Raw genomic sequence first — 21,713 nt, forward strand, 5'->3', positions numbered from 1 at the left:
TGCTGTGTCTATGATAAATTTATCATGGTGTAGACTGGCTTTGTGCTGCACCTTACCTTTTACTGTAACTGCACTGCCATTAACTCCCCTTACTACTACATTTATGTTGCCTCCCCGCTGATGCTCTTTTACCCTCTTTGACACCCATATCAAACACCATACTGTAACAAAGATATTAAAAGCAAGCATAGCTCCCTATCCTATATGGCATCTTTATGTACAATGTCATCCTTGCGCTATTTATTTTCCAAAACTCCACCATCATACATTGTGCTCTAACAGCTCTTAGCAATTTAGATCTAAATCCTTCATTCTGCACCTACAGATTACTAGAAGGCATGTCACCTTGTTACTCCAACTACACGCATGATAACTGCTCAGCCCTCCAGCTTCATCTGCTGAAGGACTGCTTTCGAAATTTGTAAAAGAAAAGTCATGGTTCCAGATTCCTGGAAGTTGTGGCAGCTGACTTATTTAACCCATTACTGAAAATGGACATAACTGTATGTGCGAGTTGCCACATTTAGACTTCGTTACATCTAGTGATCACGTGGGCACAGAAGCTGTGTCTGGCGCAAGCACCTTAGGTGCATGAAATACTGGCAGGCTCCTGTTCCAAAGGACAATTGGGAGGCAAACCGTTGCAGTGTGTTGGTTCCATTGGTTCTCATTATAACCAGAGGCTTTGAAGAGGCCGCCAGGGCTGTCATGAACTGAAGTCTATAAGGACATGCCATTGCAGCCCACTTTTATACAAGCTCAAAGATGCAGCACTGGGTGAGCATAGTAGTACCATGCCGTGCCACATACGCATTTTAGTAATAGTAGCATTAAAGCAGTAATTCAATGCACAAGCATGCATATATATTCAAGATAAAAGTAGTAATACCAAGTAGTGTCAGACTAAAGATTCTTCTCCTTGATATCAAATTTTGAGTAGCCATGGGCCCCATTGATGTGCGGACACAAACTCTAAATTTGGGCCTGGACATATTGCCATATTGGCGGCCTAGCCAATATGGAAAATTGACTCAACTGAGTTTCCCCCTGACCAATCACAGCTATGGCTAGAAGCATCAATGTTGGATTGGCTGCACAGCCACCAATATGTCTGGGCCTAGGGGGAAGCACCCAAACCCCGGACCCACATTTAGAGCGGGTCTGCTCATCTCTATGTACTGCTCAAATTATAACCCACTACTACACTACTAGTCATCTGTATATGTTTTGTTACTCAAAAAATCAGCAGCATTCAGATATTGAAGTAAAAACCTAACGACCAAGTACAACGATTACTTATTCAATACAAGACCTTCAAAATAAGTAACAAAAATAGTAATGTCAAAGCAGAAGGGTAAAGTCCAAAGCAAAGTAGCAGCACAGTCACTGCGGAAGAAGAATGTGAACAGTGATCAAGGTCACAGTGTTTTACAATAGTAGGAAATTGTACAAAGCTATCACCAAGCAGGAATAAAAGACTGATGTCACAGTACATGGATAATAAACACTGAGGTCAGAGATCGTGTTTACATAGTGATGTCACAGCTCCATCATAACAGAAAGATTAAGCACTCAGTCATGTCACACTACAGAGATAATAAGCATGGATGGCATGCTATAGGGCCAAGGACCTAGGTCCCATTACTGTCTATGTACCTTGCTCAAAATCCAGTTTTAACACCCTGATCTATCATAGCCAAACTTGGATTACTTATCACTTCTTCGGTTATCTAGATATATAAAAAGTATTAGACTCTCCACTCAATAGGTACATTATTGCACTTAACTCCTGTAGTGTTCATCTACAAACTGATTTGTCTCATGTGCTATCCGGGTGTGGTAGGTGCTCAAAATCTTTCCGTGACATGTGCTTGCAGATTTCCTTTTTGATATTTCTCTCTCCTCATCCCTTGACTGTACACAGCCAAATGAAAAGAGAGGTGGCTAAAGCTAAACTCCCTACACACGCATAGAATATTTATCTTGATTACTCAGCTTTATTCTTAGGTAGGCCATTACAAACTACAGCAGCTACCTGTGTGGGTATGATGTCAATTTTAGATAAAGCAATATATGTCAGAAGGAAGTGAAGACAAAAAAAAAAACAGACAAAGAAAGAAGTTTTTCTTTAATAAAAAAATATTCATCTTGCTTTAGTCGTTTAGTTACACTTATCTCTAATCTGAGATAAGGAGATAAGGAGGTGCATGGGAGTTTCAGGCACCAGATCGCCACTTTTTTATGCAGCGCAGACTGAACACTTTGGGGCAGATTTATCAAGCAGTCTGAAAGTCAGAATATTTCTAGTTGCCCATGGCAACCAATCACAGCTGAGCTTTCACTTTATCAGTGCTCATGAATATTTTAAAGGGGAACTGTGATTGGTTGCCATGGGCAACTAGAAATATTCTGACTTTCAGACAGCTAGATGAATCTGCCCCTTTGTCTCTGATCATGGACATGAACCATTCAAATGCTTTCATCTAATTAGATCACAGCATTTGAAGGCTTCCTTTCATTTTCATTTAACATGAAAGTAAGGCAATGGTTGCCCAATGTGAGGATACTGGAGCCACTACAGTGCTACGACAACCTGTATAATGTCATGTTTTAATGCACATATAGTAAAAATCCCATATACAGGCGGTCCCCTACTTAAGGACACCCGTCTTACAGACGATCCCTAGTTACAAATTCTTATGACAATCCAACATTTTTAAAATAAAATTGTCAAAAAAAGATTTGGTTGGGGTTACAATTATAAAATATTCAGTTCCGACCTACATACATATTCAACTTAAGAACGAACCTACAGAACCTATCTTGTACGTAACTCGGGGACTGCCAATATTAAAATACAGTAACATTGAACTACATAGTACTAGCAACTAGAAGTTAACATGTTTAAGTCCCCTGGGGTGAAAGTGAAGTGAGAAATTTAGAAAAACCTAAAAGTTGAAATCACCCTCCTAAACAAACAAAACTAAACATGTTAGGTATCCATGTGATCTAGAATGACTATTGATATTAAAATAAAAACACTATTATTCCATATGATATAGCAACCTGCAAGGCATTTTATAAAACCTTTTTTTTTTTAAATAAAAAAATAATATTTTTAACTCCTAACACGAACTATTTTAATTTGTATGTTTGATTAACCAAAAATTTCACTAAATTATTTAGCATGATACATTATTTCTGCAACACAAGGAAAGCCCATGATAATATTCTTTCTATAGCTGACATACAATGGCAAATAATGCCAAGTAAATTTAGATGGTTTAAAGAAACCATAACCAGTTTTGGGTCCACTAAAACAACAACATGTTCTTATGCCGGTGACTCCAGCCCTTTCTAGTTCACCCTTTGCTGGTTTTTAAAACATTTTAATCTGCAAGAGAATTTGCAGAAATTTGATAAAAATGAGGATTAGATCAGCAGGGAGACAACTCTGGGCTGAATGAAAGGGCCATGGTGCTTTGGTCTCTACACTATGATGTGAGCATTAGGAGGGTGCCCCAAACATCAGGCAGTTGAGTGTTGGGGACTCTGAAGAGAAGAAACCAGTACTACTTGCCACTCCTTTTTTCTTTTTATCACATACTGAGTAGGTCTCATTCCTCTATTTTTCCCGGTGGTCACGTTTCAAAGTAAAAATAATGTACATAGACGAAAAAGTAAAATAAAAGTTGTAAAAAACCTAAATACTGTATATACTCGAGTATAAGCCGACCAGAGTATAAGCCGAGGCCCCTAATTTTAACACAAAAACCTGGTAAAACCTATATTTTTTTACTCGAGTATACTTGAGTTTGGGTTTTCGAATATATATGGTACGTTTAAAAAAATACATTAAAAATTATACCCCAAAAAATGTGTTCACATTTCATGGGTGTTGTCGAGGGCTGACATTGGCCATCACATGACCTGTAAATTCTGCAGACAATATAACTTGGGAACAGGATGATAAATGATTGTTCAGCTGCTTTTGTATCTTTAGCCCCTATTTATGGGACCCTAAACTACAGGTCAATATGGACTTGTTGGTTCCCAAATCAACCTGACTGGTCCTCTTTAAGTAAACTATAAACATTGACTAATCAATTGCGAATTTTTAGTCTTACGAGTGTAGTATATTTCTTGTCTCACAGATAAAAAATTTCTTTCAGATGGATGTATTGTATCTTTGTCTAATAGTGCACATTAAGAACACAACAAGCAGTTGTTGCAATGGTTCTACTGAACCACAACATTAGGTACAAAATCTTAATAAAAAGGAACCTGTCACTAGGTTTTACTCCACTAAACCATACATCAAGTATGTTCTAAAGTTCCCTCTTATGTGAAAGCTCACCCAAAGTCAGGCAAATATGACTCTTCTCACCTCATTTTCACATGCGATGAGTCACGTTTACTGGTTGCAGGGGTAGTGTCACTTCAGAAGCCCTATCTTCTGTTCTATTCTACCTAGAAACATACAGACTTGCAGATCACAGACTATAGAAGCTACAGAACCAGAAACACAGACAGCAAAAGACATAACTGCCAACCGTCCCGGATCTAGTGGGACAATCTCGGTTTTCGGGCTCTGTTCCGCGGGGGCAGGATGTATTTGCCCGGACATCTTTGCATTATCCCTGTGCCTTTGCTGCTGCTATGTCCAGGAGAGCTGGAATGCAGATCAAGATGATGTCATCTCTGCCTGTCGGCTTCAGTAATGCACACAGCAGGAGGAGAGGAGCTGCTACGGCAGAATGTGGAAAGGCAAGTATCTGTGTTTATTATTTTACTGTGGGTGCACAATATCAGAGGGTCTACAAGGTGAAGGGGAGATGGGGGTAAAATGTGCCAGGGAGCTGGGGGGATACAATGTGAGGCCAAGATGTAGAGTACTAAGAGGGTGTGGGTGGAGTAAGGGGCAGAGCAAAATGCACGGTTTAGGATAAAGAATCTGCTGCACAAATAGTGCTTCCCTCTATCTGCTACAAAAGTTGGAAGGTATGGCAAAGACAAAGTTGGAAAAAAAAAGTTGCTACACCATACACAGCTGCCACTACGTAGACAGCATAATAGAAAGATGCGGGTCCTATTGGTATACAAAATAAAACAGCTGCTACATAGGTGGACTTGCTAAAAAACAAAAAACGTGCAATCAAATTGCATCGTAACTAATGATGTTCTGTAGCCGTAATCATTGTTCCTCCACCCAGTGTAAAACCACCAAGAATTTGTTGACTCGAGAATAAGCCTAGGGTGGGAAATGTATTATTCACAGCCCCCCACCCAGTTGAAATGCCCCATGCAGCCAAACATGCTCCTACTGATGAAATGCCCCATGCCGCCAGCCACCCCCCACTGATGATGAAATGCCCCATGCAGTCAGCAACTCCCCCCCCATACTGATGACGAAAGCCCCCATGCAGAAGACCCTAGGGTTGTTGTTGCTGTGGTAGGGTCTTCTAGGGACCTCTAGTCACGCTGAGGGATTCCCTGGGGCAGTCCTTCTTAGGATGGGAGTTTATGGGCTATAGGGTAAGTATAGTGGCAGGGATTTCTAGGTGCAGTGTCGGTATCCATTTCCTGTCCAGATTATCTTACCTTCTGCAGCCCCAGAGCCACTGTGCCTTAAGATGACGGGTAAGATGCACTCCATTTATTACCCGCATTGTGGTCTGTATATGCACTTTTCTTGTGATTTCTCTACCAAGTGTAATATGTTTTGTTAAGGGGATTGTTTTTTTTTTTACTAGTTTGGTTTTGCTGTCCAACTCTTGGACCCTTTTAATGTACTAATAAAAGTAATTTTTTTTAGAGTTCCTTCATCCCCTTCTTTATCACCAAATGATAAAACTAGTGCTGTTCAAGTCTGAAGTCATACTTTAATCCACCTACTAGTTGGTCTTGTGTACACCAGAAAACATTTTTGGCACACACTGTGAAGCCATGCTCTCGTTCCAATGCCCCACTCCTTTGTCATGTTAGTAGGAAATGTGTCTAAAACGGTCTAAAATCCTTAATAAAACGTGGCGCATGTCATATGTGATTTCTTCAGAATTCTGTGGGAATTCAGTTGCATAAATCTTTCTCATAGGCTCAAAGATCCCTGATAAGGACAGACATCATGATGGGCGTTAAACTGGTATATGTTTCCATTAAAAAAAAAATGTTATGCTTTTAGTATCCATAGTGTAGTACTACAGCATAAAAATTATTATTTTTATACATCATACCAGGTGTGCACAACCTTTATTGGTCAAAAGGTCACGTTGACATACCTGTTAACTTCATGCCGGCCGCAACTGGATGCACAAAAAAAAACAAAATATAGCTAAAAATGCCACTGGATCACAGTACCAACCAAGAAACCAAATATTAGCAATAACTGCAATGCCCTAAAAAGAAAATTAAGAATAGACACCTCTCTGCGCTTCACATGCCGGACTGGAGCATTTTCTATGCAACATATTATATACTACTATGGATCCTTACACCCAGAGCAGGAGAGTACCTGGAAGTTGTAAATACAGAACATCTGACATTTACTCACCACTCCCAGGTCCTCTCCTGATCTGGGTGTTGCTCTGCCCTCAGCACATACAACCAGCATCAGGTCCCCCAAAGCAGGAGGGGACCCAGGAGCGAGTCCTTGTACCGACTGCTACCTGGCCTCCTCTGCTAATGAGCACTTCCATCCTCTTTGGGCTGCAACTCAAAGCTTTGATGGCTGCATATATCCCATGCACCCCTGCTCTAAAGCAGCCAAAAATTAATAATTTTTCAAAGAATTATGTTAATTCACAAGAATTTCGAGGAAGTATTATGGCGCAAACCAGGCCAAATTGTGCAGCATCTGTGTAGTCTAACACTGCTCTCTTTCTTTGCAACACTTTTGATTTTCCCCTATGAGTACAAGCACTTGTGTTCTGCCATATAGTAACTTGGCCTGTGTATGCATTCTGGCCCTGTGGTGACAGACTACTCCTCATCAATTTTTATGTGGTTCTCTAAAATACAGGAGATCGTGGTTAATACACTTACTACCGTACAAGGAATGGACAAACTTTTCTATGGTTACCCTGTATTATCATGCCCACCCCTCTCTTATAAGCTAATAATGTCTAAAGAACTGGGATTGGTGATCCAAATACCAGCCCTATAACTGAGCTTCTTCATTAGGTGCATAAATATATCTCGTCCCTGCTCCGAGCCCCATCGGCTATAAAACTTTATTGTGTAGCCCGGAGAGACTCCAGGATGGAGTGATGGAGCTTGTACTGGCAAGGAGTTTGCACATCCTTTAACATCTTTTGAAAGTGAGGACAGTTGTAATTCACAGGCCCCTTGGGGAAGGGGATCTGTCCCATCTTGCCACTTCTTAATAAACAAAGAATCTTTTCGGCCTAGATCTGTAGCAGACGCACTTCCAGATAGTGTTAATCCCTCTGGCTTTGAATAGACAAGGAATGAGGGGAGCACATGACGCAGAGTGTCATATCATACTGAATGCAAAGCGAGAACTGCAATAGGATACACTTGCTCTATGTACTCTCCGTAAAGTATTACGTTTTATCACTACAAGATTGGTATATTTTGTAGCAATGGGGACGGGAAAAACATTTCCAGTCATTTACCATGCTGAAATGGGTTTCCTGGGACAGATACTGCAATAGTGAAGCAGCTGTATAGGTTTTGCCAGTCCAGTTTGTAAATTACGATATGTATGGCTATTAGGCTGTTGCTTTGTTGTAGATAGGTAGGTAGTCGCTCTTGTTTTCTACTCTGTATGCGTTCAGTCTGAAGACTTCTTCATCAGCGGTAGCTGCAGATTCCCACCTCTCCTGTTACGAGTATTTATCCACTATGCTCTACGCGTTTTTCTTTAGATTCATTGCTAGTCATGAGGATTATTCCACTGTTTCTCTGTCCATTTTTTTTTATGCCTTCCACATCATTTTACTCCATTACTTCCATTCAATGCCTTGACTTATTTCTTTGTTAATTTGTATTGCAGTTAGTTAAGTAACCAGTTCCACAATCTATACATTCATGGATCTCTGCAGTTTCTCTTATTTCTCTATACCTACCTGTTCTTTTCTGCCTGGTCTGATTCCTTCTCTTTCTTGTCTCTGTCTTCCATCCCTCGTCCACCCCCCTTCTCCTCGCTCAGCTTTCTCTCACTGAGCAGTAAAACTGATTAACCCCAGGTCACCCCCCTCCCTCTCTCTCCCGCTCCCTATTGCTTCTGGCTCTTCTCTCCTCTGATTTACACGCTGCGTTCCGCTCACCACATTTGCATATGGTTATTGCGATTTTATTCTACATCAGGATTTGTATTTTAAAGGAACAACTGCATAAGAAAAATGAGCCTTGGGGGTTGGGAGGGAAGCGGAGCGATACACATGTATAACGCATGCACAAGTGCCACTCCAATAGCTAAGTCATTCTGCGGGTTAGCCGGCCATAAAATAAAGAGTTTGCACCTGTAGATTACAAAATGTTTTCATTTTGCAATCCAGCGTCGAATGAGTTAACAAGCTCTCACAAACCTATACATACTTATACAGCACTGGGACTATAAATCTGCCATTTTTCATGACGAGGGTAGAGGACACACATCTTCTGCTGCTACTAGTCATTTGTCATTTCTTGGGTAGTCATGGCAAGGTGTGCCACATAGCCAGTTTGTGTCTTGCAGGCACCCGATTTTATTTGTTAGTATAATTTATGAACATATAATATTAAACAGGTACTATAGTCAGAGAACGTGACCACCATGACCAGCTACTAATAGGAGGGCAGATGATATATGATAACATTTGAATTTTTTTTTTAGGCTTGGTCTATATTTTTTCTCCAATGGTCTAGGGTAAATAAGACTGATTTGAGGTTGATAATACAAGCATAGAGAACGATTATAAATATAACTAATTAATTCTATAAGCACAATTTACAAAACTTGTGTCATAAAGAAAACCTACAAAAAGAGAATTTAGAAGTAAACATATAGCATTGGAAAGGTCAATGTAGCCCTAAACATTAGATGTGTGCAGTATTTAGCAGAAAGGTTCATCTAAATACATACAATTTGCCTACTTAAATGTTCACCTACTTGACTACCAGTTTTCTGGGACTGTTGTGTATCAGTACCATCGGCCTGCTTCGTCTGTCATTTATTTCTGTCTGCCTGGGAGAAGTTCTATTCTAAAGGGTAAGAAAAGTGCTCCAATTACCATGTCCGCTAATTCACTCCAAAACATAACAGTAATGTTGTGTACTGCTGGATGACCAGCAATATTTTACAGATATTCATATGATCTGGGGGTTAGGGTGTGAATTCCAACACCTTCTAAGATCTACCATAGTCTATCTAATTGCTTATTTCATGAATCAAACATAGTTAAAGGGGTATTTGTGAATTTATTACATAAACATTTATTGAGGGGTAAATGGAGCTCTGTGTAAGCATAATTAACTTGCGTCCCTTTTAAGGCGCTTTGGGGCTGGGGGCGGCCATCTTGCTGCTGATATCAGAGTTATTCTTTAAAGGAGCCAAGAAAATCACAGGAAACTGTAGATTGGAGAGAGCTCAAACTTTTATTAAAGAGTAGAAGGAGTATACTCGCTAACCTGTGCATGGAGGGGGTGAGCTATGCCCAGCACCTATTGTATCTTGTTTTATTCTACATCATCTTTATACAAGGGCTCATTTTACTCATTGTATTTCAGTGATGAATGAGGTGGGCATTGAAAAGTGATCTCAACAGAACAGAAAGTGTCAATCTGTTAGACTCAATGGCCACAGATCTGCAGGATTTCAGGATTGTGACAAGTTAAAAAAAATGTTAGTTTCACAAAAAATCAGATTCAAACATATCTTCTAGTGGGATTTAACACCATTGTGAAAGTTACAGGAAATTAATAAGTTTTCCTTCAATTTCAAAATTGGTTAAATTGCTGGTAATGGAGAGTGGTCCAAAAACTTAAGTCTTCAGGCCTTCTTACTATTAACCAAGTATTAAGGTAGATGGTAAAAGAAAGTTGGTGCACAAAGATGAAAAATGACAGTTACACTTTCAATATTGTAACTGGTCCACACTAAAGAAACTAAGTCCAGCATCTTCTAAATAAATAGTACCCATCCCACCACTGGACAACACCTTTGCATGTTTTTAGATGAGTAGGGATGAAGTGAAGGGTCCCCTGAGCATCCGCCCCCCACCCTGGGGAAGGGGCTTTGTACTGACAGGAGGCCAAAACCATTTAACATCTCATCAGGCAGCATGGCGGTCCGGCTGTCACCGTGGCAACGCGGAGGCTCAATTTCACAAATGTCACATTGCGTTAACATCTTCACACTGCCCCACAACCCAGAGATTAACCCTAGACAGTCTGCAAATGGGTACTGCCCGGACACTAGTACCCATCTGTATAACGCTTGCAGGGTGATATTTCAGAGTAACTACATATCACATAAAAAAATAACAAAACAAAAAACTTCTGCACATATACGTAACAATAATGTTCCGATCACATTTAATACTCGCTTGGTACAGATGAACAAGCCGCTCTTTACGATTGTCTGCGGTTTTTCTCATCACTAGCACATTCAATATTTTTCTAGCTTCAAGACTTTCACTGGGTCCAAAAGGATGTTTCACATGTTTTTTTTTTAACAATTAATATTTTAAAGAACGAAGAACCATAAATATGGAAAATGGGACTTTTAATTAAACAAGCGGGGCTGCTAACAGCCCCCCAGGGCCTACACGCCTTCCTTAAACATGATTAATAGGACACATGCTTCCATCCATGTGCGTCAGGGAGAACTTCCTTTAGAGAGCTGTCAGGTCCCATAATGCACCAGGAGTGCAATGCCTCAGCCTCATCAACCATCTTGGGATGAAACTTTTCCCCCTTAATAGATTAAATATTGCCATAAATGCTCCCATGAATTACCTTTGGATATTTCTTTAAAACACTCCATTACAAAGCCCACAGATGGTAAATTGCAGGTAACAATGGATTTCTGGTATAAAACATTCCCTGGTATTAAAAATCAAAATGTGCAATTTAGAGGTCCAAAAATATATATATATATAAAAAAGTGACGATCCAACGGTATCCAATCCAATACAAAAGGGAGCTCAGTCCCCCCATGGACATCATTAAGTTAATGGCTGACATGGCATCACAGGTGAGGTATCCTATACATTGAGGGAGAAAGGAAAAATGTTATAAATATATATATTTAAATAAAAAAAAACTGGAAAACAAATATGATAGCTGTTGCCTGCCGAACATGCAGCAGTTAATTGGTATGGGACAGGACCTGTCCATTGCATCCAAAAAATGCTTTTACTTTCTACAGACATGGATATTAGGATCAGCTAAATCATGGGTAAAAGGTATCCTAGAGGGGGTGAAAGAGAGAAAAGGGAAAGGACAACAATTAGCTAAAGGAGGAGTACAGAAAATGCAAAGTGAAGTGCATGCAAGGTCTGGGAATATAAGAAGAGGGGGAGGAGATCCTGAGAAAGGAGAAGAGAGCAAATACAAACGATGGACAGAATGAGTATCCAGAGGAGGGCGGCTGCACTTGGTGAGAAGGGGGAGAGGAGCCCATCTGGCCACTGTGTTACACAGAGATTGCTGGTATTAAAGGTTCTCTCGGCTGAGTGGAATCAGGGGACGGCTGGTAATGAGATGACAAAACGCTGGCAGTCTGGGAGGAGCGGCTCGGTCACAGCGCTGCGCGCTCAGCTGGGTCATTTGTAAGTGTCAATCACATGGTGCCCAGGGGGAGGAAAAGGGGGGCATCGTCCCATTTCATCTGCCCAAGCAGAAAGCTGTAGCTGGACCAGGTTCTCCTAGCTACCTGCACTATGAGCTGACACCACCTGTCAGCATGGGCATGCAGAAAGCTAGATAAAGGCATTTGCATACAAATATAAATAGCTTTCTATATTAGTAGCAGGCTACACTGGTGTAACATAGAAATACTACAACTCAACCACAAATCGGCTGGAGATAAAAAGCTATAGAATATAGTGATGGCACCGCTGCCATTCTGTTTTTCTGTACAGGACTGAGAACGCAGAGGGAAGTGGACACAGCATTTCGCTCCATAAATGCATTAAGACGTTGTCAGGAAAACCATAAGCCTTACATCTTACTTATCCGCATCATCCGTCTCTAAGCTCTCCATAAAATCCTCCATCACGGCAGAGGATTTCTTCTTCTTCTGTGGCACACCTGTACACAAAAAAATGAAAAACCAACAAGTTCAGACACTCATCAACTCCAGCGTTCAGAGGTCACACATATGTATATAAGGCATTCTGATGATTAGAGAAAAGCTTTTTCGCTGAAGCACATAGAAGGTTAGTATGTAGAGTTTTTTTTATATGCATATATGTACGTGCATGTAGAGCACAGCAAATGGCGTGTTCAAGTATCTCATGCACTGAAGGGTGACTGCCTGGATGAGTGGCACAGCTATATTCCCTAAATCCCCTGCATTATTTCTCACTGTTGCCCTGCTGTCTTCTCCGGGGAAGTTCCCTCCTTTGAGGATGGAGTGGGAGGCCCCACTGACTGACATGTTTACAGAATGCAGAAAACTAGTCAATACTAATTAACCTGCTAGGAGACACAGTTGCTGACAGAGGAAAGGAAGGAGGGGGAGAGAAACACAGACGGAGCAAGAGGCGAGGACTGCAAGAATTTGGAAGTCAAGAAAAATTAGAGCGAAGGACGGAAAGCGAGCAAATAGGGGCGGAAGCCAACTGTCACATGTAAAACCGGACTGGTGCAAGCCACAACATGGCGATGAGTGGCGAAGTATGCAAAAGTCCATAAGAAGAAGAGAATACATCATGTGAAATTTAACAGACAGATCCTTGTTACTTTTCTAAAAAAAGAACACAAAAAAGTCATGTTGGGCCCTAAGCCAAGTGCACAAAAATTCACAATTAAAGGAGGTGTCAGTTTGGGTTTTTTTTGCTGTTTTTAAATAACCCCAAATGTAATCCATCGCTGAAGCTTTGGGTGTGGCTCCTGGTCTATGATTGGATGCAGCAGTCATGTGGCAATGGCTTCATAACAGCCACTGAGTGAAGAATTTCCATAGACACAGGCAATATATGGCTGCAGCTGGGTATGTGCCACCTATAGCTGCTCCAGCTGCAAGGTAAATATATGATCTCATTTTTGTAAATTTAAATGCATTGATGTTTAACCCCTTGACGACTTGGCTCTTTTTCGGTTGTGCATTCCCATTTTACACTCCCCAGTTCCAAAAAAATAAATAAATAGAACTCTGCCGCCCCCCCCCCCCCACCACCACCACCACCACACACACACATTCAGCGTACATCATAGTGACAGTATTTATTATTCCATGCAGTGTACTGAAAAGCGGTACTTGTGGGCTTGGTTTTTTACAGCTTTCACCATGCACTCCAAATGACATGTCTCCTTTATTCTTTGGTTGGTACGCTCACAGGGATACCAAATTTATACAGGTTTTATTCTGTCTTAATACATAAAAAAATGTAAAACCTTCTGTACCGGAAAAACGTCTTCATTTCACCAGGTGGTAGAGCTTATTTACAAAAGGGGTTAAGGTGTAATTTTTTTTGCGAGATGAAATGACATTTTCATTGCTGTATAATTAACCTTTAGATCACTTATTATACATTTTTTTGTGTGTTGCAAAATAGTGGAAAAGTGCTTTGGACATTTGAGCACTATTTTCGGTTACGGGGCTTAATACCATAATTTACTATTTATTTATTTTGACAGATTTGGGGACGTTGCCAACACGCCTATACCTTACATGTTTATGACTTTATTCTTATATAAGCCCTAGGAAAAGTGGGGTGATTTGAACTTTTTACAATTTCACAATTTTTTAGGCCCTCTAAGGAATCTGGTTGCTCCTACATGTATTAATAGAGAACTTGCTATATTTCTGTAAAAGTGTGCCACTGGCACACTGTTACAGATTTTTAGTAATGACAGGACACGTTGTCATGGCAAATAATGATAGCCACTATTGGAACCACTGGTGGCTTTGGTTGTGACAGCCAAAGCATTAGCACCCAAAATTGATGCCTGCAGCAAACACCCAGCTTGTATGAAGAAGGTGAGCCTGTGAGCCCTCTTCATACTACTTTAAGGGACTTTTGTTGAATGATTAATAATGCGTCACAAGTCGGTTATGTCACAAGGGGTTAAAAAGAAAAAACAAAACGGACGGCCTTGTTAATATTACACAACGCTTTGAGGTGCTTTGGTCAGCGGTTTGTGCCACAAACTACAAGGAGGGGTGCCTTAGTAGAAATCCAGCCAATGAGTATGGCTTAAAAGTCTGCTGAAAGCATATCACTCGATAGGTAGAGTATATGTGGCACATCTGCCTGGTCTACAATAATATTAGACAGGATTGGTAACTCTCCCTCCACTTTTCTTTTCTCCCTTCTTCTGACTTTGATGACACTGTTGCTGTTTTGAAGAACCTTTTTAAACCCAAATAGAAAAAAAAACCAACCAAGAACAAATGGATGCTTCTCCTTTCTAATACATACACACCATGCTTCCTTATATAATGATTCCAGATTGCTGTAGCACAGCAACTACTCACCCTGATACTGTGCCGCTGTTTTTCTTCTTAGAGCTTCTACACTGTCCTCTGTGTCTGCCCACTCTAGGACGAGCCTACGCCCGTACAGATGGGTACTGTGACACAAAGCATTGAATGCCCTCTGTGGGGAAAGGAGATATTCAGCAAGCATAATACAAAAAATTTATCAATTCTGCACACAAACATAGAAAGATGACATTATGCAGGTCTAGTTCAGAACAACAGGGATGAGCTACATAAAACATTAAAGGACATCTACCACCAGGATCAAGGCCTATAAACCAAGTACACTGGCATACTGGTGTGTACCCCTCTAACTGGATCTGCTCTTCTTTTAACGTCTAAGGACCTGGTTTAAAAAAAAAAAAAAAGGGTTTTTGAAATCATGCAGGGCTCTTGGCTCATTTGCATAATTTTTTAAGCTTTTTTTCTTAAAAACAAGGGCAAAAGAAGACTAAAGAAGAGCATAACCCAGAGGGGGCACACACCAGAATGCCAGAGTGCTTGGCTTAATCCTAATATGGCTAACAATGTTTGATGGACAACTATGAAAAATCTCAGGTTGGTCAGATGCCTGATTGGAACCTCTGTTGGTTTCCAGCTCTTTTCCTTAAACAAAGATGGAGGGGTAACTAACAAACTGACTGGCACTTCCAGTCTAAAAGTCATTCAGTCTCCCATAATCATAGGGTTCCATATGCGGTCTCTAAACGGTTGCATGGGGTCAGCATCTATTCTCTAGATGCACCTTTAACCTTTACATCTACCTGCACCGCTGCTAGTCTCTACAGTGATGTGGACAGTACGCGAGTGCCACAGCTGAATAGAGCTGAGCAGTCACGTTCTGTATACAATTTTGAGCACATACAGCACAAAATAGACAAGGAGATCTGTGAGAGGTTCATTGGTAAAAAAAAAAAGAGCTTTATTTTGTTACTACACAGAATTGGGAGGCTAAATTTAGAAACCAATATAATTCGGATACCGCCTGTAAGTACTGAGTTGGGGCTACGTGGTCCAGACTTCATTCCGGCTTATCCCATAGATGCTATTGCTTGATTTCTCGTGTATGCGTCATGTTCCTCTTACCATTCTTGAACAATTTTTACAATATGGCAGAGCCTATTGTCAAGCTGAGAATAGTGCAGAAGAGGTGCAATTACTCCTTAATATTTAGGTAGGTGCAACTTATATCCGAAAGAGAAAGGATAAGTGGCACTCACCGTTGCTGTGAAAAATGTTGTCTTTATTTCGGGTGCATGTACAGGGAGGAGCGGGACCTGGCGACGAGCCGTTTCGCGCCTACTGGCGCATCATCAAGCCAATGAGGTCATGATGAAGCTCCAGTAGGCGCGAAACGGCTCGTCGCCAGGTCCCGCTCCTCCCTGTACATGCACCCGAAATAAAGACAACATTTTTCACAGCAATGGTGAGTGCCGCTTATCCTTTCTCTTTCGGATATTGATTGGACTGTTTGTCACTATAGCAGAGCACCACCAAGAGTGTGATTAGAAGAAGATTGTAGTACCGGCGTCTCTTTACAGTGATTGTCATTGCCCCGTTATTGGATTGCGTCCTGCTCGCTAGAATTTGGATGGTGCCGAGCGCTATTCTCTATTTACGTTGGATTTGTAGGTGCAACTTATGCTTGAAATATTACAGGACTAGAAATCATGTATAAGATTTTGCATCAAATCAAATACAGGACAGGTTACAACCAGGGTACTTGACTGTATATATCCATATTGGTGGTGTTACTTACTATGAAACTAAATAGCTACTTTCTATCCCTTTATACCTGTACTATTTAGTAGCTCTTTACTTGAATTTAATGAAATTAATTAAAAGAAAACAAGCACTTTATCTGTTTACAAAGAAAAAAAATAGCTGGAAAAAAAACCCCATCTAAGGTTTTAACACAATTTTTGACGCTTTTACAACTCGCATAACAAAAGGGTACATCTTTGGCTATTAGGTGTGGACAGAATTTAGACTTACTGTATGTGTTTCAAATGATCTTGTTTAGGAAAAAAAAAAAACATGTAAACCCACACCGAATAGGCATGGCTTTTATGCGTGCATTTGCTGCAGATGTAGGCAGTGTCTTTTAATACAGATCTGCATGCAGTGCCAACCTCTTTTTACGCTTGTGATCCTACATAATTTCTGGTAGAAATCCACATAAAATCTGCCTCTATACGCAGTTTGATCACGGATATCCTGCGGATTTTGTGCAGATTTTAACAAGCACATGTAAATAAGAAAAAAAAAATGCATACAAAAGGCCACAGAGCCTTTTCTGCATCACGAAACAATTTCCACATGGAAAAAATGCATTGTGCACATTACTTTGTCCGAATCACATTCACTTTAATGTTGCTGTCAAATGCAGTGAAAATCCATGCATAATACGTGTGCAATTGATAATAAGGTTTCGAATGCTGAATAATAAATTTGGCTACGCTTATGCATTGTCTGCCATTTTTACACTATACGTCATTATTAACAAGCTATATATCTGCAATATATGATCTATCTCCAATTACATCACGCCAACTAAGCTCACAAGGATGGACTTGGTAAAAGGTTTCCAAACAAGTTGGACTCCAAGCAGATTAATCCCTGCACCATATAGTGCAGAGACTGAGGAGGATTATTGTAAAGTAAAACACAAAATAGGCTTTTGTTGAAGACAGAGGCCTCTTCAATGCAAAAATGGCATATAGGTCAAGGACATGATATTGTATGTCTCTAAAGAGCTCAAGGATTAAACATCCTGATCTGTATGGATGGAAATGCAATCTTTGTGTCTTGGGTCACAGGCTGTGTTTGCTTGTGCTATAACAGCCTGCACAGACCAGGTCGAGACACAGTGTGAGCCAAATATTACCAGCCCCGAGAATACAAGAGTACAAATGAGGATGTAATTGGGAGGATTCTGCATCTAAACATCACCCGCTCTGCCTGTTTATTTACGCTGATGCATCACTTGTTAATTGGGAAACAGGCAGTGTGAAAACAGCTATTTAAGAGGGGCTTGGAAATTTAAAAAAAAAAAAAAAAAAAAAGGATCCCCATGTCTGGAGGGGGAAAAAAAGCGATGCTTCAGATGAGCAGCATAAAAGGCTAGCAACACACTGCTGAATAAAAAGTGATCTGCACATGGTGTGGATAGAACTTGCAAAAATGAGTATGTGTAAAAATAAAATTAAAAAACCCACACAGCATGAGTGTCCGCTCAGATTTACAAGACTTTAGGTCTTAGGTGCCTTAAAAACAGAAGAGGGGTTACCCCCTAGGTTGTGTTCTCACCTTGGCATCTTGTTTTGTTACAAAGTCCACAAAGCCAAAACCCCGATGTGATCCTGTGCCGGCCATCTTTTTGGGCAGACGAGCGGTTTTCAGTTCTCCAAAAGTGCTGTGTTCAACATGGATAAAAGTTAGCAAGGCAATGGACATTGACTGTGCTTGGTGAAGAATCTTAAGGCCAACAAATAATCTCACAATATAGATGACAAATATCCCTGCTTCACATCAATTACTCCATCTACAGCTGATATATATAAAATGAACTTGAATTGTATACATCTTTTTACTATTACTAACCATTAACCTTAGACCGACAATTGGAACAAATACAAGAGAGCGCTTTATTTCCCCAGGTCACTGCCTCTCCTTCACCTAGGGTTCCTACTGCACAATAATCCAGTTATAGAAAATACCACAACAAATGAAGGATGCATTAAATTCTCACAGGAATGTTTTTCTTACAAGAAAAGCATCACTGACCAAGACATGTTGCCGCATTCTTCTAACAATGACTCCTGTACAACTCAAAAAGATACTATCAGCCCAGAGATTTTTTTTTTAAAATTAGTGTTCAGCCCGCACAATGTGTCTATGTACACACCAAGGACACATAGAAAAACAAAGATAGTCAAGCGTGAAGACTGCGGTGATGCCAAATTGTGACATGAATAAGACACAAGGTCACTCAATCCCAATAGGTACGTTAGTACTCACTGCTTAACACAATACAAAGATAGTCAGAATCGGGTGTGAAAAGATGACAAGATGTAGGTAAGGTTACACACAGCATACTAATGTTTGGATCTCCGCACATGCATTGCTTCTCAGCTCACACTCTACAAACACAGTGCCAGAGCTCCCCCTGGTGAACAGAAAGCGGTAAAGCAGACACTGACCTGAAGAGCTCTCGCACCTCCTTTACTGTAGCTTGGAAGGGAATATTCCGGACAAGAATCTTTGAGGTCTTCTGCTTTTTGTTCACCTGTTTCTTACGAACAGTGGATACTGATGGCCTGCAAAACAAACAAAAAAAAAACTTTTTTCTTTACCCGACCCTGATAAGTGGTCATCTTACATACAAAATATTATTTGTCATCATAACATCTGCATATTGCAAATATGTCTTTAGATCCCCTTGCATGCTTTGTGCATATAGTTTCTAGAGGATCTTTTGTGACATTTTAAGCAGCGCATAGCATGTGCATGCGGGGTTATGACCTTTTTTATTTTTTTATCTACCTTTACACGGCAGGTTTTCCCTGGGCAAATATATTAATGCTATATCCACAGTTTCTGGTAATTATGGAAGTGGATCTCCCCAATAGACAGCCATAACTGTTTATTCCTTGGCCATTGAGTGGCTCCATACATTCTTCATTTATATAGACTCCCCCAGGCCACAATGCCAGGATTAATGGGGGTTAATCATAATTATAAGAGGTTGGACTGCCAGAAATATAATAGTAAGGAATGTCCCAGAACTCAGTGAGGCACCCAATTCATTAGTCATGTACGGTACCATGTAAGAAATAAGTCCAGAGTTATATGGCATTTTTGAACAGTGCATCTCTTGCTAGGTTTCCAATAAACACAAATCTGGGCCCATAGTTTCCACAGAGTGCACTCGATAAGCATATGGGACGTACCCTAAGTGACTGATACCATAAAAATAGCACTGAATGCACTTACCTGACAGCCCGCTCCGATAGCTTCACTTCTAGTTGGTGACCGTCAACAGTACAGTGCTAGAGGAAGAAAGAAGGGATGAAATTCACAGCCGGTATGCCACTCCATTGCTAGTCTCCCAAACCAAAAGCCTCAGTCAGAGAATCTGGTCACTGGCAGAATCTTGTTGTGTCAAATAGTGTAGTTACTATAGAGGGAAAACTTTGCTACAGGAACCCTTCTTTTCTTTCCATCACTCCTAGCCTTTGCCCAAAGTTGCTGCTAGATGGAGCTCACTACACACAGATGTAGAGACTGAATGAACAACTAGCTGTCAAATCGAAAAAAATTATTTGATTATGCAAATTAAATTCTATCATGTAATGCTTCCACCATTGTGAAAGAACCAAGGTTGTCCAAATCTAAAATGCCATAAAAGGTTATTCCAGCATTTTAGTCACACTGTTGATTCCCATGTGCAGAAAGATGGTCTAGGCCTCATTATAAACCAAGAATAAGAGACTACAGTTCCTAACCTCTTGCACTACTTACACAGAGATGTTCTCAGTTTCCCCATATTCCCTTGCCTGAAAATTTTTATGCTCTTGTGCATTTTATATTGTGCTACCTCAAGAGTTCCCATTAACAATTACTCCCATCCTATCTCATTTCACCCTCCAAAAACCGCTAGTGCTGGATGCATGCTTGCCTACCTGTAACTGTCGTAAAGCTTTCTGTGCATGTTCCGGTTTACGATATTCTACAAATCCAAAGCCCAAAGACAACAGGGAACCTAAAAAGTACACCACATGTATAAAAATCACAATAATGGCAGTCAATTTGAAATAAAAGGAATTTTTAAAAACCACAGCACGAAAAGCCAAGCGGAAACATGTAATAGTTGTACATAGTTGTAGTCTTATTTTGTTAGGAAATGTACCCCTTGATCTAAAAATCGCTGCAGAATAGAGAGAGAGAAACATTTTTTGAAAAAAAAAAAAAAAAAAGGCAAATTCTAAACTCTCCTTTTCAGACAGATAGTAAGTAATTTGGGTAAATTTCACATGTGTCTGCTTTAAGTTTTCATAATTTTTACAATTAAATTTCTTTATATTTTAAACGTCAGGCAGCTAACAAATTCAACATTGGTTTTCCATATTTTCAAGTTGTCACAATTGACTTTTTTAGGGGATCATTTTTGTATTTAATGAGCTTTGAAATATATAATATTAGAAAGCCACTATGAATCACCCTATGTTCAAATCTGAACCCCTCAAAACTGTTAAAAACAGCTTTTAGTAAGATTGTTGCCCAATTGAGATCCTTGGTATTATGTCTATTTAGTCCTAAAATTTACACATTCACAAAAAATTAAAAGAAAACTCCTCTTAAAATTTCTCATGCAATTCCTCCTAAGTTCGGAGAGGAAAGGAGGGCGATGTATTAGCCAGTTTTCTCTAGGATAGAGTTTTTCAGTTCGTTCATTGGAGCACTTTTGTGATACTATTTTGGAGTGGTTATACCCTATTGATTAAAATTTTGTAGCTTTTTTTATGGGAGTAAGAAATAGAAAAAAAACCATTCCTGAAATAGATTTTAGACTATTTGGTTTTTGGTGTTCACCGTATACCCCAGGTTACATGCCCTCTTTATTCTATGATTCATTACGATTACGGTGAGGAGCGGAACAGACATTGGCTCCTTGATGAACTATTACTGCATGGTGAGCTAGGTCACAGCACTCCATGCAGCAATAGTACATCAAGGACCGCTAAGGAGTGAATAGTGAGAACATCCATGTTTTGTGTAACTTATGATATAGTAAATCTAAGTATTTCTACTCTACTATTGAAAAAGGTAGTATTATATACGCAAGATGTGATCCACACAGATGACCTCTACACTAATATGTTATGGAATTTTTCCATTATATATGTGCACAAGTGCAGTGTTTTGTGCGCATGAAAAAGGTTTCTAGGTTCTAGTAAAACATTAAAGGTCCTATAGTTTTGTATGAACTAGGAGGAGTGCAGTCTTCTTCTTTTCAATGTAGGCAACAATTTCAGAGAGCATTTTAGTAAGACAATGGACC

At 40.1% G+C, this 21,713-nt stretch overlaps 1 protein-coding gene across 1 annotated transcript in view; it reads right to left on the minus strand.

The window, feature by feature from the left end:
- Positions 1-10,632: 10,632 nt before the first annotated feature.
- The window catches only part of RBM19 (RNA binding motif protein 19), a 35,385-nt gene continuing 24,304 nt past the window's right edge, over positions 10,633-21,713 (minus strand). The window contains exons 19-25 of the mRNA XM_072147995.1: positions 20,335-20,414; positions 19,646-19,701; positions 18,853-18,969; positions 17,960-18,065; positions 14,648-14,768; positions 12,170-12,255; positions 10,633-11,207 (exon numbers count right to left, since the gene is read on the minus strand). Coding sequence (XP_072004096.1) covers positions 12,173-12,255; positions 14,648-14,768; positions 17,960-18,065; positions 18,853-18,969; positions 19,646-19,701; positions 20,335-20,414 — 563 coding nt within the window. The 3' untranslated portion in view covers positions 10,633-11,207; positions 12,170-12,172. The remainder of the gene's footprint in view (positions 11,208-12,169; positions 12,256-14,647; positions 14,769-17,959; positions 18,066-18,852; positions 18,970-19,645; positions 19,702-20,334; positions 20,415-21,713) is intronic.

Source organism: Engystomops pustulosus, chromosome 1, assembly GCF_040894005.1.
Source record: "Engystomops pustulosus chromosome 1, aEngPut4.maternal, whole genome shotgun sequence".
Classification (NCBI taxonomy): Eukaryota; Metazoa; Chordata; class Amphibia; order Anura; family Leptodactylidae; genus Engystomops; species Engystomops pustulosus.